Source organism: Petromyzon marinus, chromosome 35 (genome assembly GCF_048934315.1).
Source record: "Petromyzon marinus isolate PM22_M1 ecotype Great Lakes invasive population chromosome 35, UKy_Petmar_22M1.pri1.0, whole genome shotgun sequence".
Classification (NCBI taxonomy): Eukaryota; Metazoa; Chordata; class Hyperoartia; order Petromyzontiformes; family Petromyzontidae; genus Petromyzon; species Petromyzon marinus.
In genome coordinates, this window is record NC_133701.1 from 4,715,295 (window position 1) to 4,733,031 (window position 17,737).

General features: G+C 44.9%; 1 protein-coding gene across 4 annotated transcripts in view; it reads right to left on the reverse strand.

Annotated features, from left to right (window-relative positions):
• LOC116948878 (lysine-specific demethylase 4C-like) overlaps positions 1–10,613 on the reverse strand; it is a 35,860-nt gene extending 25,247 nt beyond the window's left edge. For 2 of the 4 annotated variants that reach the window (XM_032966083.2, XM_032966080.2), the window contains exons 1-8: positions 10,287–10,432; positions 7,212–7,391; positions 5,106–5,281; positions 4,456–4,570; positions 3,473–3,666; positions 2,704–2,753; positions 1,556–1,659; positions 645–782 (exon numbers count right to left, since the gene is read on the reverse strand). In XM_032966083.2, the coding sequence (XP_032821974.1) occupies positions 645–782; positions 1,556–1,659; positions 2,704–2,753; positions 3,473–3,666; positions 4,456–4,570; positions 5,106–5,281; positions 7,212–7,382 (948 nt within the window). In that variant the 5' untranslated portion in view covers positions 7,383–7,391; positions 10,287–10,432. The other 2 variants (XM_032966081.2, XM_032966082.2) reach the window with 2 other exon arrangements.
• Positions 10,614–17,737: the final 7,124 nt, after the last annotated feature.

The window sequence follows — 17,737 nt, forward strand, 5'->3', positions numbered from 1 at the left end:
GCATTGTCGGGCCACTGTTGCAGTAGTTACTAAAGAACAGTCACTACACTTGGACACAAAATAAAAAATGCTTTACGCACACACACGTGGTCACAACACTATAGTAAACAGTATATGCTCACACGGATGTTGACTATACGAGTGAGGCACGCCGACTGAGACTGAGCATGGGAGACGATTACCCACAATCCCGCAGCAAGAGAGAGAAGAACCATCGGCTCAGTTGTGATCACGTGACGCTCGGTAGACAAAGCGTATACGTACTACTCGTATTGCAAGACCGCTCGTTTATCAAGTTACTCGCAATCCAAGGTTTTACTATATTTTGGATATTGGTCGTGAAAGCCTGTGTGTTAAACTAACCTAAGGTATATTTCCCTGATAGTCAATAGTAGTTACTTCCGTGAAAAAAAATGATTGCATCAGGGAACAAGTGCTGCAATGGCAACCACCGTAACATGAACAGCACCATGAACTGCCGTGATATTGACCGTATCATTTCACGTTTGCTCACAGCAATTACCACATCTGCATGCTTGGTCAGATTTTGTGCACCAGGAGCTCTGCACAATTGTTTGGCAAAGGAAATGTGAAACCACCCAAAAAAAATAGCTAACAGTGCCAACACCTACGGCCACACTCACCAACGTCGACTGCTTTCCGTAGTCAATCCAGCGCAATGTGGCAAAGTTTGTGGACTCGGCACAGTTGAATCCATGGTTGAAGCCAGCGTGGTACCCGTATGGAAATGTTATCATGAACTCGCCCGCCTCCTGGGTCACCTGTCACACAAAAATATATCACATTGGTTCCAGGAATAAATCGCAAGCACTCCTATATGCAGGGATATGTTCTGCAATTAAATTTACAAGAACTGGCTGTCCAATGCTAAACGAATTACTTATATTATGAAATTAAGAGGCAATGCATTTGAAAATGGTCTCCCTCATGGAGGATTGTCCTAATAATAACTGCTCAAATTACATAACTGCTGATGAATTACCGTGGTGTGACAATTCCAATTGCCAATGTAAAGGGGGGAAAAATGAATGATGAATGTGGTATAATATCCTCAGAAGAGCATGATGACATTTATAATTCATGTATATATAAATCTAGACTACATTAAAAAGTTAAATAAGCAAACAATAAAAATAATATATATGTTCAGTCTAAAAGTTCACTTGTGAAAAATAAGACTGAAATAATTGTGCTCCATACATTATTTGAATGGTCAAGTTACGAAAACATAATGGAATCACTTAAACTGACCATTTAAAACTCAACTAATCTTAACTGCAAGATGTTATGCAAAGAAAATTACTATGAAAGTTTATTTCACACCGAGTACCTTTTACAGTAAACCAAAGCCTGCATATTTTAACATTTTCAACCACAAGCAATGAGTTTAGCACACAGCTGTGAAGCAAATTAACTAATGCATACAGTCTTCAAGTACTCTGCCTTAAGACAGCACTCCACCACTTTGTAACAAAGCAGCTGTGCACGCTGTATAAAAATAGGCTGAATGAGTTAAGTGGAAGGAAACGCTCACCCTGTCGAAGGGGATCCCATATTGTCGCAGGATGGAAGGGGAAATGAGCGTCATCTTGTGGCGGAGAAAGGCATCGCAGCCTTGCGAGCTGCCAGGGAAAAACCCTGCATGCACGGCAAACAGTAATTGACGCGGACGATTAGTAATCAATGGATATGAACTAATGGTTACTCGAAACGATAATGCTGAAATTTGTTAATGTGCTACAAAATATGTTAAAGCGCACATTACATTCCCTCTGATGAAGAGCATACGTTTTAAAGTTGTTTACCATTATTAATATAATCCCATTGGAAAGGAGACGGCACATATTTGTACACCTGCAATAAGGTAGCCGTTGAATTAGAATAGCAAACCGCTGCAACAAGTGATTTTCCTCCACCTTGTCAGGTGCTCATTCTTATAGATCAGGTGGTTGTGATTTGTATGTACAGTGCCTAGAATTTCTTTCGCACACCATGCTAATTGGAGGTGCGGAGAAGGAAGGACACCAAACTAAACATAAAAGCACGCCCAGTCTTATACTATTAAACCAAGTTTCCCTTGGCCATCGTCTTTTTCTAGATGGGTTTCTGTAACGTCTGATGAACCCAATGCAATGAAGTCTTATTCAGTGCTGGCTGGCTTAAGTCCTTATTTCTGCCCGGATTTGTGGCGATTGTGCACTATACATATTCATTGGTTAGATGTGCTGCCCATGGGATACACAGTAACTAAGAACACCACTGAATTACAAAAACGTATATTATCTTCAACCAACTACTAGGTCATTCATCATCACTCTTGCAATTGAGTTCACAAAAGTATGAAGGGCACAAGACTAAAGATGAGGATTTAGTCGATCCAAGAAAACATTTTGAGCGACTAATTTTTTTGTGATAAATTACTCGAGCCCCCTAAAAAAATGGCAGCTGCCCCAATATCCTTTCTCCTGAATGCAGGAAACCCCCTGTAAGTCACACCCTGCGATGCGTACGACGTTACCAATGACAGATCCATGTCCTGCTCCATCACCTCCGATCCAGCAGACCACTAATGTTGTAATAAACTACTGAAATAATTGGATATCCCAGGTCTACATTACACCAATATAAGTCAATGAGTATACCACCACTTCAGGGGAGGAATGTCGATAACTTTTCATTTACCTTTAGCAAGACGCTCCAGTCGTTTCCCGTGCTCTGGGGGAATGGCGTACCTGCAAGGGGGGGGGGGGGTTAAGTGAGACTTGGGTTGCAGAAATTCAAAGCAGCTTCCCACAACACGTAACTTTACACACTTGCTGATGTCGGCATCAGAACAGCATAATAAAAAGGTATGGCTCTTATTTTATAGATGCACAACTAAGCTTTGTGTTCCAGGTGGTCCAATTGCGATATCAACGTCATGTTGAGAAACAATTTCCACTAATTTTCAAAGAAAGCTGTGCATCACATCATATTATAAATAGGTGCAATAAGAGTTGTATGCCACAGGATTTTAATCCCCAAGATGTAGAGTATTATGAAACAAAGACAAAATGTAGTACATGCAATTATGTCACCGGGACAGGCCATTAACTGACTACAATTAAAACAGATTGGTTGCAGATTCTAACCCAGGACCTAAGCAGTACTAGATCAGTGTTCAGATACAGTATAAACCCTCCAAACAAACCGGATATCTTATCAATAGATGACGTTTTGTTGATGAGATAAACACTCTGCAGCAGAGTGTACGTGAATAGACAATCCAAATAAAGATGAGACTTGAATGGATTTTAGCAGTTCTACAGTATATTTCCATGGGCCATTCTCTAAGTGACACACTGCTCTGAGTTTTGAATAGATACTCTCAATCTCAAGAAATGCCTTTGATCACACAACTGGAATAAATGTAGGAAAGGCAACCAAAAATTAGCAATTCGTTTTAGTGTACCAGGACTTGGGTTCCCCAAAATGCAGGTAGTTGATGCTGTACAGATCCATGTCTTCTGTGTGCCAGGCAAATGTGGTCTTCCACATGCCGAAGTAAAGGTAGGGTGTGTTGACCCCATCAATGGTGATTCCACTGTCCTGCTCCACAACATCCAAGACTGTGTTCAGGTGACCAATGTTCCAATCCTCCACATCCTGTGATGACAAAACATTGATTCAATTATAAAATTATTCTTACCCACGATGCAGGAAATTGGGCGTTAGCAAGTTGTTTACTGATGAAGCATGCGTTTTGTAAATATGATGGATATGCAAATGAAGTGAACTGTACAAATGATATGGAACAAACTTAAATAAATAAGACGGTAAATATTAGATAATATAGAATTGATTATTTAACATAATGGTGTCCATGTATCATGATACTTGTATTACTGGAGGGATGAATCATTGCATTCAATATGGTACCATTTCTGTTTTTAAGGGAGATGCAACCCAAAAAAAATATTGCTCCTTCTGGTAAATATATGACGAAGTTTTGCATTTTCAGGCTCTGACATGCGTGGATTAGCTAATTAAATGAAAGATTAGTTTTAGGACGTTAAAATCTACAGTCAAGTACAACTGCCACAGCTCGCCACAGCGATGTCACTGTAGTTACCATATGAAAATCTCACAGCAAGACAGCTCATGCCGAAAAAATATGCATGGCTTTAATTTTTTAGTCGTCTTCTCATTAACAAAGCTTTAAAGTTGTGATGAAGAGCCCAGGATGAATTGCACTTTACTTTAATGGTGTTGTTAACCATTACCCTGTAAAGTTGCAATTGTATTTGTTCTAGAGAATCAGAAGTTAGTGGGTACATTGATGATCAATTACCCGTATCCTTGATGAAAGACAACATCCTAGAGGATATAAGATGAACTTCTTAATTTGAAAATGTACATGTTTAGGAAAATTTTGCGATGCACTGGCACAGGTACCTCATCATAAAGCGACCCACAGATATCAGCACCATAAATTGGTGCCACGAAGGTAAGATTTTTCCAATACTTCCGCTCCAGGTCATCGTAGTCTTGGTGCCTTGGTGTGCAGTGCCTGAAACAGCAAGGAGAGCACTTTTAAGCAATGACATTTTAAATTATTACATGCCACACATCTACATCCATACTTTACTTTCCAGAGTATCTTAGCATGATACAAAACGTTATTATTAAAAACCTTCATCCTACTGCTTTGATGCACACATTCTGAACAGACTAGAGTTACTTTTTAACGTGAAAATTTTCTACTGTGCCTTTTTACAATCCTCCAAAATTAAATTCTGAGATTGACTAATATATACACACAAATCATTGTGACTTATCACACCACGTTCTGCCTGCTCGTGTAATATGTCCCCTGATTCAATCTCACTTTCGGATTAAAAACCTTCTGTACATGTAAAAAAAGTACTAGGAAATAAATTCCAACTATTGTTATATGCAGCACAATTCATCAACTGCACTGCGAACACAACATTGAATTATGACAGACTTTCAGCAGCAAAAAACAAATTACGTGTCTCATTCCCAAGACACACAGCTATCATAAAAAGAACAATGAGTTATGTACAACATTGAAGATTTCTCACTTGTCGCTGTTGGCGAGACGGCGGTAATCTGCAACGGTCATGGGCTTCTTTTGAATGTTGTACTGTGTGAACAGGCCAGACTGGCCCGTTACAACCTGCTGGATGGGTGCTGGGATGACCAGGTCGTCAATGTTGTCATAATTATTTCGAGGTTTCCACTCTTTGGGAGGAATCACCTGTGAAACGGGATCAGATAAATACAATTATTATCCATATAGCTATGAAACAAACGGGCAAGCAGCTTTACTAAACAATACTCACAACAAGTAACTGAACACTGCACACCCTCTATTTGTCACTGACAAAATTCACCACTATAATACTACCAAATCTTTAAAACACAATTCTTTGGTACTCGATGACAATTCCTTTTAATTTCATTAGCACACCCAATTATCTGAATTATCATTACTGTTTTTAAAATCCTTGACAAAAAGTGCACGTGACAAAATTAACGGACAGAAACATCCAAATATATATTGCATACATGCATGAGGTCTGCACTGTGGTACAATGTGGTGTACAGTTTAAAAGCCAGTGCTTGAGTGATTGTCACAACCACTATACCACAGTGATATGCTATCAGTTTTTACCAATATTGGTGGTTTATATGTGTTGGTGCAGTGAAATATATCGTTCTTTATAAGTTACCACTTCATCTGTGTTTTATATTGGCAGTCTGCACTTCAGACATTCTACCAATAAAACGCAGCATAATTTGAATTGTGGGCTCCTGGTCTACAGTATAATTTCTAAAGTATCGAGTAAAAAACACAATTTCTAGCAAAGTAAAACCAAGATAAATTCAATGTCATTTCGAAAATTGTGGATAAAAATCACAGAAATTTGATGTTTAGTGGAATTGAGGGTGACCAGAAATACAAGAAACTCTTTTTGATTAAATTGGCAGATATCCTATGTATGTGAAGGGATGCATTTCCATGCAATTAACTAAAATCTACTGGGCACAACAGGCTGGGCAGAATGGAAAAAGCACACAAGCTCATTTTATTATCCCAAGTGATGCTCATTTAATCCCAGGACATTAGAGCTATATTAAGTGTGTCCAACTGTACAGTCACGCCATAGAGCACAACATAACATCTTCATTCATTGCCTTGTATTATGCCTTAATTTTATAGGTAAATGGAAGAAAATGTTAGAAATCACCACTCTGAAAAGTAACATTACCTTGCCTTTGACAAAAATAAACATGTGCCTAATCTCATCAGATCTTGCAAGATAAGCAGGTCTGGTTAGTACTTAACATGGAAGACTGCCTGGGAATACCACATGATTAAGGCTTGCGCCGGATGGTGTCCAGATGGCATTTTAGTAATGGATACAGGAATCAACACACAGCTTTGAGTGTTATTTCCTAACATGTGTGGGTTTTATGGATTTAGTAAGTACTACCATTTGCCACTAATTAATGAAATTGGGAACAATGTAAAGTCTTAATACTTAGAGAGGCTTTCCTGTGTATATTGTTATTATAAGACAGAGCGGACAGTTAATACATATGACATGTGCAGTATTTGCACTGTCACCATCATCAAAGGTAAATCTGAACATATTGGCTGACAAGCACTCTTAAGAAAATATTCAAGCGTTGGTAGTTGAAGTTGGGTAGTCAGTGATGTCAGGTAATGGATTTAATGGAGCACAAGGAGAGTTTGCATTTTTATGCATAGGAGATAATATGCACATCGACTTAAGGGTAATGAGGTTCTTATTGTGTCCAAACTCAATTCATGGATCCAACCTCTAGCTAAATGTAAACTCTGATTTAGCTTATGTAATTAACAGAATAATGCATTTTTAAAAGACCAGCATAGTGATTCCTGATTGCTTCTGCAGCCATCTGGAACACTTCCTTTCAATATTAGGAAGCTACTGGAGCTATGCACTTTTAAATCTAAACTGAAAACTAATTTCTTTACAACTGCTCAGTGTGTTTACGTTTGTTGTCCTTCCCCGCACCTCCTATTAGCACAGGTGGCTACATAGGGTGCGAAAAAAGTTAAATGTACGTATGGAGGACATAGCAATCCATGCTCAACTCAGGCTGGGGGGAGGGGGGGGGGCAACTTCCTGGGTGGGTACCTTGGCGAGCCCGGCGCGGTGCGCGCCCTGCGACTCGATGTAGGCAACGTAGCGCGGGAAGTTGTGGAACTCCTCAAGCGTCGGCCGAAACGTCATTATCTTGCAGTTGGGATTGGGTGGTCCGGTGCTCTCCGGCACCATCGTGCTCGGTGGTGCACTTGTCGACGCCATAGCTCCCTCCTGTAAAACACGGCGAGGATGAGAAGCATTAAAACAAATGCACGGCACGTGTAAAGAGACATACCAGTCATCACCCTAAATTACTTATCTAGTCAGCATCATCGGGCGAATTGCCCGATGATGCTGGAAGTATTTACCAGCGAAACGTCGTACTCAAACTGTAAATGTGGATTAACTCTTCAACACACCGGTGGGCTGAAGTAGTGAATTATTTGTATTTTGTCAACGTGACACTTTTTTTTGCTGATTGGCCGTGTCGGGTGGTGGAGGGTTACGACACATTTATAAATAAACGCGATCTAACCCAAAAACCTTTGTTATGAATAATATTGGTCGCGAAAGCCTACGTGTTAAACTAGTCAGCAATGTTTGGTTAAACTATTTTGTCATGTTATTTTACTTATCCTGCCCTATTCTCTTGGGTATATGGTGAGTATATAAACACTATCATCAACTATGACCAGTACACTGCTGGATGAAGGGCCCCCCCAAAGTAATAATTAGCAATCAATTATGTTTGTGTTTTAGTTTTTCGTCCGTCTCCCGCACCTCTAATTAGCACAATTGGCTACATACGGTGCACGCAAGACGTTCTACATACATAAGTAAATATGCTAACACCGCTCACCCCCAAGTGGCGCCACTGGTCCTTTGTCAAACAACGTTCCCAGAGTTACTCTTTTTGCCAACCTGCCTCGCACAACTTTGCATCACAATTCCGCCCCTCAATGCGATTTGAATAGACTGGATAAGGACATTGGGTACGTAACTTAGAGCGGGGCTGAAAACGTGTTCCGTCCAATAGGCCCGTTGTATCAAACACAATGCGTCCAAAATGGGACCTGGGACCTTGTTGGCAGTATCAAAATGGGACCTGTACGGAGATCCGTTACACGTGCACCTTGTTTTGTACTCAACTGCCTCCTAAAAATTATTTATTCTACAAAATATGTACATTTGTATCCTCTTTTTGTAGGACGAAACGTTTTTGGAAATACGTATACATTTTATGTCCTTTCCATTGACCGAAAGGCTGTTCAATCAATACATTGACAATTTTTCTGGCGTTTAAAACCCAACGGGGGAGGGGGGGTTACTGGATAATGCAAGTTGAGAGCACAACTTTTAAATAAATGTTTTAAGCTACTCTGTTCAAATTCGCACACATTGGTGTGCAAAAGTGACAACAGCATGAATAACAATTGAGGGTTTAGTATTCCCCTACGTTCGTAACACAACTGAAATATTTACACGGCGTGTTGCAAGAGCCGAGTTGGGGGGGCATTGCATCACAAGCACTGCGCATTGCGTTAAACAAAATCATTCGCAAATCAAGCGTAAAGCGTATTATCCGAATAAATTAACTATTAAAACAACTCGAATATAGGTGCTAGGTGGCGTGGCCTAAATCCAGCTGTGAATTGACAACGGCCGATGGCGATGTTAGCTTTAGCTTAACAAGGCTAAAGCCGCCGAATTATACACTGTACTCTATATTATAGTATTCAAACCACGCTACGAAAAATTTACCATTCAGCCTAAGGAAATGTATGTAGACTATAAATACTGTACTTGATACACGTGGCCCTCACTTGCCAAGAGGCCGTTGTATTCAGGATACATATTTGAATCTAATTTCCTCTGGGAAACAAATTAATCGTATAGTTGGGAATGAAATTTGTACATGTCGAAATTAACAACTACAACTGTTGGCGCCGTATTAATAAATGATGGAAATCTTGCTTGCAACCCTTCATCAGCTAGCCGACACCAGGTTTGAATGCGGTCCTAGGTGAACGCCCACCACCGCAGTGGAATGTCAGACGCATCTTAGTAATGATAAGCCGGTGGTCATTGGGCAGGTCAGCTCCACAGTAGATCCTGGTGTCAAGGACATGGGCCCACATTTACTGTTCCGTTACGATATAATATAGTCCATGGGCTGCATTGAAATCTAGCAGCCTCATTGGTCAACAAATCGCAGTCTTTAAAAGTTACATCCATTGTTAAATAAGCAACTCAAATACACTAAACTCTAACACTTAACGAGGCACAAAAACTACACATGCTGTAAACTCATAAAGGGATATGCATACCTAATCAAAATAACGCACACGCTAAAATGGACATACACTGCAAGGGCATCTTAAAGGAGAATCCTTTAATAAGCATGGACGTTAACACGTACTTATAAGGTCACATACCCCTCTACAAACTCGTGTAAACAAGTCACTTTCCTTCGTCAAAGGCAAGAGACCAATGTGTACTTCACAACCCGCAAAGAACGACGTGAGTGTGGCACGGCCAACAAAATAACCCACACGATGCGCAAAAGCCCGAGGCATCCAGCAGTGGATAGGCAAGAGGACAGTGCGTGCACTGTACTTGCCGTGTTTACGTTCGGCTCGCAATGGCGGCCGCGCCGCGAACCCCAATCGGTTTAAAGGGACTCGAGACTCTCTAGATTTATATAAAAAAACACACACAAATCGCCTTTTCTTCAACGACGCGAAACGTTACCGCGTACAAAGTCGCCGAACACAATTGCGCTAAGAGTGCGCCCGTTCGCGCTGCCGCTGTGCTCGTTTTCGAACACCTCCACGTAACGGCCCGTGGCTGGCACGCACAAGCCTCTGTTTGGAGGCCTCCGTCCAATTCCTTGTTCCAAAAAAATGCTAAAACAAAAAGGCTCTTAAGTGACAAAGTAACGGCGGTGAGACGACAGCGACGCAAATAAGCCGCGCTGCCACTCGATTGTTGCAAAACGTTTAAACTTGGGTTAATTTATCAAACGCGAGGAGTTAACGCGGAGGAGGCCGGAGAGGCCTGGTCCGCTCACCCCTCAGGCTCGACTTGGGAAGACTGCAACCGCTTGGGCGTCTCTAGATTTATTACCTGGCCGCAAGTGGTGTTTGTATCCGCCTGCGACTCGCGTCCTCAAGCTCCGATTCAAACGACGGGGTTAAAACTAAAACGTGTCAAACGATGAACGTTAAAGAAGACGAAAGGAAGCTCACGCCGCCTACGTGATAGATGCGCCCACTCACCGCCACTCGGCGCTACCGAGTCCGTCCGCGCGAGAGAATTAATCCCCCCTCCGAGGGGCACCGCAGCTTCTTCGGGGAATTATTGGCCTCGACGGCGGCGACTCCTGGGTAGGGGGCCGTCTATATGCGAGGTACACAATACTTTAGCATTAATTCGGGGGGGGGGGGGGGGGATGCTGGTGGTCTAGGGCCCTTCAGGACCCACCCGAACCTAGCCGCGGTGTCGGATAATGGAGGATAAATAGGAGCGGAGGCGCTTCGCGCAGAACTATATCCCTCCGCCGACCGACTCGGAGCCGCACTGCGCATGCGCGCGCTGAGGCCTTTGCCCGTTTCGGTTATTTTGAGGGGTCACGTGGCTTGCGGAGGGGGTGGGGGTCACGTGACTAAACATGCGTTGCGTGTGAACATTCCTCTACACACGCGCTTGGATTCAATTGTTACAATTTTTTTCCTCCGGATTCCAGTATTCAAAACGCTCTGAGGTAAGACCCTCAAACCTGAACGTGTGCCCGGTGTAATTAAATTCACGCAATTTTGGGTATTGGCGAAAGCCGAGGCAGATGGTTATTTTTTCAAAGGTTTTACTTAAATTTTGATGTAAAGCTTTCGTGACTGCAGGGATTCATATTCTTGGTTCTTTCGGTAAAGTCACGTAGAAGGGAAACAATAATAATGATTGTTTGTGTTGCAGTCGAAACCTCGTGGATAATTTTCTTGTTTTATATTTTTATTATTTTATTGTTTCCCTTCCACGTGACTTTACCGAAAGAACCAAGAATATGGTTTTACTTGACTTGAAAGCTGTCGTAGTCAAACCTTATAATGAAAAGTTAGTCTACTTATATATCTATATACTGGTACAGTATATTTTTCGAGTAGTGGTACCCCAAACTTTTGCAGCTCTTATAAATTCCCATTTTCACACCATCAATGGGTAAAATCCCCCCCCCTCGCCAAACTGCAAGTCCACCGGCACGTACACCACCTCTTTGCTCGCACACAGGTCCGATGTCTGAGCGTGGTTGTGTTTCGCTAAATTCTCCTGTTTGATGAGTACTAGGTGCCTCGGTGAATGTATATACTCTGACTTTAACATAGCTATTTCTGTGACCAGTTACTAGCTAATCACTAAACTATTTAAATGCTAAATTCTATGCTAATTTCCTTTGTCAAGGGGCACCTCTGCGGATGTGTATACTTTAACTTAGCTATTTCAATGAGCCATTTCAATGCTAATTTATATGCTAATTCCTTTGTCAAAGCCCGTGGTCTTCTTCTTCTTCTCACACAGCTTAAATGTCGTGATCTAAGCGTGGCTTCTTCCACTCCAGCGCTGTCCTCCAGACAGTCTCGTCCCTTCACCTGATGAAGGCCGCTTGTGTTGTGGCCGAAACGTCGTGATTATTGTTGTTTTACTATTTACCTACGTGACTTTACCGAATAGAACCAAAGAGTATGGATCCTTGCAGTCACGAAAGCTTTAAATCTAGAATAGTCTACTTCCTGTTGTCCAATCCATTCCAAATTTTGCACACGTACTCAAAGATTCGGTGACAATGCATGCCTGTATTAAAGTCGGCATCAATTAATTGCCTTGTTTAACACGTAGGCTTTCGCGACCAATATTCATAATAAAGGTTTTTGGGTTAGATCGATCAAACCCAAAAACCTTTATTATGAATTAATTGCCTCCTTTCAAGCAATTTAAATACATTCATGGACGGCATATTAATAATATATTTTTTGTGTAGGTGAAAAACGCCGCGGTCCCTATTCTGTGGAATCGCCTCGCCCAAGATGCAGGCGCCACGTGTCTCTTTACTCAAGATGTTGTCCACTTCACGTTGTCCATTCGAGTTTTTTACTTTTTTAAAGGAGTTTTTTTTTATGTAGACTAACTTATTTCTGCTTGCAGTACACTGCACATATGCTGTACTGTTGTAACCTTGATGCTCTATGACAACGCATGAGTTCGGTGTTTATAAAATGTGTCGCCCACCAACCGGAATTAAGACACTTCCAAATAAATAAAAACACCAGGAAAGGTATATATTCTTGGTTCTTTCGGTAAAGTCACGTAGAAGGGAAACAATAATAAAAAAAGATAAAACAATACAATTATCTTTTTTATATTTTCATTATTTGATTGTTTCCCTTCTACGTGACTTTCGAAAGAACCAAGAATATGGTTTTACTTGACTTGAAAGCTGTCGTAGTCAAACCTTATAATCAAAAGTTAGTCTACTTCCTGTTGTCCAATCCATTCCAAATTTTGCACACGTACTCAGATTCGCTGACAATGCATGCCTGTATTAAAATCGGCATCAATTAATTGCCTCCTTTCAAGCAATTTAAATAAATTCATGGACGGCATATTAATAATGTATTATAATTGTATTGTTTTATATTTTTATTGTTTACCCTTCTACGTGGTGACTTTACCGAAAGAACCAAGAATATGAATGCCTGTAGTTGTGGTGGCACGACAGCGGAGCCGCTCCGCCGAGGCCGCCGCTGTGCTGACGGTGCTGCTGCTGCAGCGGGGAAGTCACCCGGCTCACGTCACAGCGCTCTTCCCCCCCACATTAACACACACTGGCGGGGCAGGTGGGGAGCGAGGCGGCGCAGGTCAACGGCCCTACCCATAATGCACCGCGAGTTTAACGGCCCCACCCATAATGCACCTTCAGTTTAACGGCCCTACCCATAATGCACCGCGAGTTTAACGGCCCCACCCATAATGCACTGCCAGTTTAACGGCCCTACCCATAATGCACCGCGAGTTTAACGGGCCCACCCATAATGCACCGCAAGTTTAACGGCCCTACCCATAATGCACCGCGAGTTTAACGGGCCCCACCCATAATGCACCGCGAGTTTAACGGCCCTACCCATAATGCACCGCGAGTTAAACGGTCCTACCCATAATGCACCTCGAGTTTAACGGCCCCACCCATAATGCACCGCGAGTTTAACGGCCCTACCCATAATGCACCGCGAGTTTAACGGCCCTACCCATAATGCACCGCGAGTTTAACTGCCCTACCCATAATGCACCGCGAGTTTAACGGCCCTACCCATAATGCACCGCAGTAGTAATGGTTGGACAGACGCGCAGGCGTTAGAGCAACTCACAATACACTTAGATGGACGGGCGGCTGACTTCGCAGAAGCTCTACCCGCGAGCACACAAACCCAGCTAGCAGAATTGATACACCAACTTGACCTGCGTTTCGGCACGAGTAATGACGAGGCAAAGGCGGCCTTAGAGGCACGCCGGCGCCAACCCGGCGAGGACTTGCGTGACTACGCCGAGGATGTGCGCGAGCTGACAAAGATCGCACGCCCGGGGTACACCACTGAGGTGATTGAGGAGCTTGCCGCCGAGAAGATCCAGCGGTACTTGGCTCGCACCTCGTGGTGGCATCCCGATATGAGCTGTACACGTCTCCCCTTTAACGCCCTGGTCGAGCGTGTGCGTAAATGTGAAAGAATTGCTACTGAGCGCGCGCAGCTCCGAGGGCTGGGACGAGAGCGCGCCATCGCGAGCTTGCTTCCAGAGGAGAAGGGGGAGGATGAAGAGGAGCGCGCCAACACAGCAAGGGGTCGGGCAAGGGAACCTCCAGGGCCCCGGGAGACAACCCCGGGCTGGGTAGCGGGGATACATCGGGGGGATCGACAACAAGGTAACCCAAGTAGGTGAAAGAATAACCCAAGTGGACAACAAGGTAACCCAAGTAGGGCACACATGACTGCGCTGCAGACTATGGTAGAGACGGTCCAGGCCGAGGTAGGAGGGCTAACTGGGAGAGTGGCCTGACTAGAGGCAGAGTCTGGGCAGCGGCATGCTAGGGGGGGAATAGGGAACGGGCGGGGGGGCTCCTACGGGGCCGCCCCGCGGGCGTGTTACCTGTGCAACCGCCGAGGGCACCTCGTGAGAGACTATCCGCAGATCGCCCGCGCTATACAGGCGCCAGGATTAAACGCCAAGGCTTCCCCAGAGAGGGGACCACCGAGGGGGACAGTCGACATGGTCCCAACACAAATAAACTGTAGTAATAACGGGGAGCGAGTGACCTCCATACAGATTCCGACCAAAACACCCAAGAACACGGTGAGGACGGGCGACTGGCTACGGGAGCTGGTGGCGGGAATCACGGGGGCCACGTCGCTGGTAGAAGGACAGGTGAATGGGCAGCGCACCCGGATTCTACTGGACACGGGGGCGGTGGCCTCACTCGTGAGCACCACGCACTGCAGCGTGTTTGGGGTGGACGTGGGCCGCCTACAGGCCCCGGATCGCGCGCTGCACACAGCGAGTGGAGCCGGGATGGGGTTGCTGGGAAGAGTCTCCCTCGAGGTCCGTCTCGGGCACCAGGCGTGCACCCAGGAATTCTACGTCTCGAGTGTGTTGTGCCATGAGTGTATTGCAGGTACGGACCTCCTGGAGAAACTGGGGCTCAACGTGCAGCCCCGCCAGCGATGCGCCACGGTGGAAAGCAGCGGAGAGCGGATTCCGTTCCTAGGACAAGAGCCGAATCGCCCTCGCTTCACACCCATGGCCGCTACTCTGGTGTCGGCCGTCACCATCAGCCCGCTCGCCGAGATGCTGGTGCCCGTGGCAACACCCTCCACCGACCCCGCACACAGACCATCGGGCGAGGTAATGCTAACTCCTCACCCGGAGTTGGCGACGCGGTACGGGGTGGTGGGATCCGCCACACTGGTAAACGCAGATGAGGGCCGACTGTTTATGCGGGTGTTTAACCCACACAGTACCCCGGCAATGCTACGACGACGCACCACGGTAGCTACCATACACCCCCTGCACGCGCGCCACTCTAACGACTCGGTGTTTGCACTCTGGGCGGAGGACCCTGGTCGCCCCGAGGACAACCAGGACCTGGCCTGGTGAGTCGGCCCGACTCCCCGAGCCGAGGTCGTCCCCTTGCGTGATGTGTTCCATGTGCCTTGGGCAGATTTACCTTAGGGGGAGGCCGATCAGCTGCGCGGGTTATTTCAGGAGTACGCCGACGTGTTCAGTGAATGGAAACATTCCTATGTCCGTCCACTTCACAAAGGGGGCCCTAAAGATGATCCCAATAACTACCGACCTATCTCAATTTTGTCCCCATTGATGAAAATTTTTGAAAAATTATTGAACTACCAAATTAGCAGTTTCCTGTCCACCAACAATCTACTACATCTAAAACAATCTGGGTTCCGGAAAAAAATACAGCACCACATCTGCTGCATTAGACTCTTTGAATCAAATTTACAATAGCCTTGATAATAAGCAGTACTGTGCCTGTTTTTTTCTTGACCTGTCCAAAGCTTTTGATACAGTTGACCACAACACCCTGCTTAGTAAACTAAGTTGCCTCGGTTTTTCCGAGAACACAGTACAATGGTTAAAAAATTACCTCTTTTCTCGCACCCAAACTGTATTCACAGATGGTTGGAGGTCAAACAGTGTTAAGATAACAAAAGGGGTTCCACAGGGTTCCATCCTCGGCCCCCTCTTGTTCTCTCTTTATGTCAATGACTTGGGCACTGAACTGGATCATTCCAGGGTAAATCTTTTTGCAGATGACACGATACTGATTACTGCTGGCCGCTCTCCAGATGACGTGATTGCTAAGCTCCAGGGTGATTTCAACAAACTACAACATCAGCTAGTTTCTCTTAAACTAGTCCTGAATACCTCCAAAACCAAGGTGCTATGCTTCTCTCCGGGACTAAAGCAGGAAGTTATTTTTCCCCAATTACATTCCTTGAATAATTATCAAATAGAGCAAGTCAAGATCTATAAGTATCTTGGGGTCATCCTGGATTCAAAACCTAGTTTTGAAGATCACATTGATTATATTGGTAAAAAGACAAAAATAAAATTTGGTTCCCCCCAATGTTCCGTTTGGAATTGATAAAAGCTACCATACTGCCTCTACTTGACTACTGTGACATCGTGTATAAATCAGCCCCAAGTACTGTACTGAAGAAGCTTGATTCCATATATCACTCGGCCTTAAGATTTACATTGAACTGTCCATATACGACTCACCACTGTGATCTCTACATTGGGTCAAACTTAACATCTCTTAATGTTCGACGGCTTGTGCACCAGATCTTATTTATTCATGATGTACTTACAAAAAATTCCGCAGACTACCTACTGGATCTCCTCTCTGTTTCATGTTTTTTGTTTGTTGCGGTTGCACCCGATTCAAGAGCCGAATGGCTCACAGGGCTATACTAAATAAATGAACTATGAACTAACTATGAGTGAGCACGATTCAGATGTGGGCCGGACAGACCTTGTTAAGCACCAAATTGACACAGGTGCAGCCCGACCCATCAAACTCCCCGCATACCGAGTGGGCGCGCCTGAACGGGCCCAGATCAAAGAGGCAGTCACGGATATGCTACGTGATAACATAATCCAGCCCTCAGCGAGCCCCTGGTCTGCCCCGGTGGTACTAGTGACGAAAAAGGATGGGTCGACCCGATTCTGTGTTGATTACCGAAAGTTGAATGCAGTCACCCTCGGCGATACCTTCCCCATACCACGCATCGATGACACCATTGACAGCCTCGCAGGAGCACGGTATTTTTCCACCCTCGATCTGGCGTCCGGGTACTGGCAGGTGGAGATGGCAGAGGAAGATCGGCCAAAAACCGCATTTACCACCCCAATGGGTCTGTTTGAGTTTCGGGTGCTTCCGTTCGGACTCACTAACGCGCCCGCGACGTTCCAGCGGTTGATGGAGTTGGTGATGCGGGGCTTGCAGTGGGAACAGTGCCTGATTTACCTGGACGACGTGATAGTGTTCAGTAGGTCTCTGTCTGAGCACTGGTCCAGGCTGCGAGAGGTGTTCCAACGATTGCGAGCAGCCCATCTCAAGCTCAAGCCGCGTAAGTGTTACATTGCACAGCGCGAGGTGGGGTACCTCGGACACCGTGTCAGCGAGGCAGGGGTGCGCACCGATCCAGAGAAGGTACGCGCCGTAGTGGAATGACCACGGCCAAGGAACCTGACGGAGATCAGATCATTCTTGGGGCTCGCCACCTATTACCGTCGATTCGTGAAGGGCTTCAGCGAGATTGCACGCCCCCTCACCCAACTCACATCCCCTAAGAACCCCTATCAGTGGACGGAGGCCTGCCAAGACGGCCTTCACCACCCTCAAAGACCACCTCACCCACACCCTGGCTTTCCCCGATTTCACCACTGATTTTATTGTGGACACCGACGCCTGCAGCAGTGGGCTGGGCGCGGTGCTGTCACAAGTGCAGGGT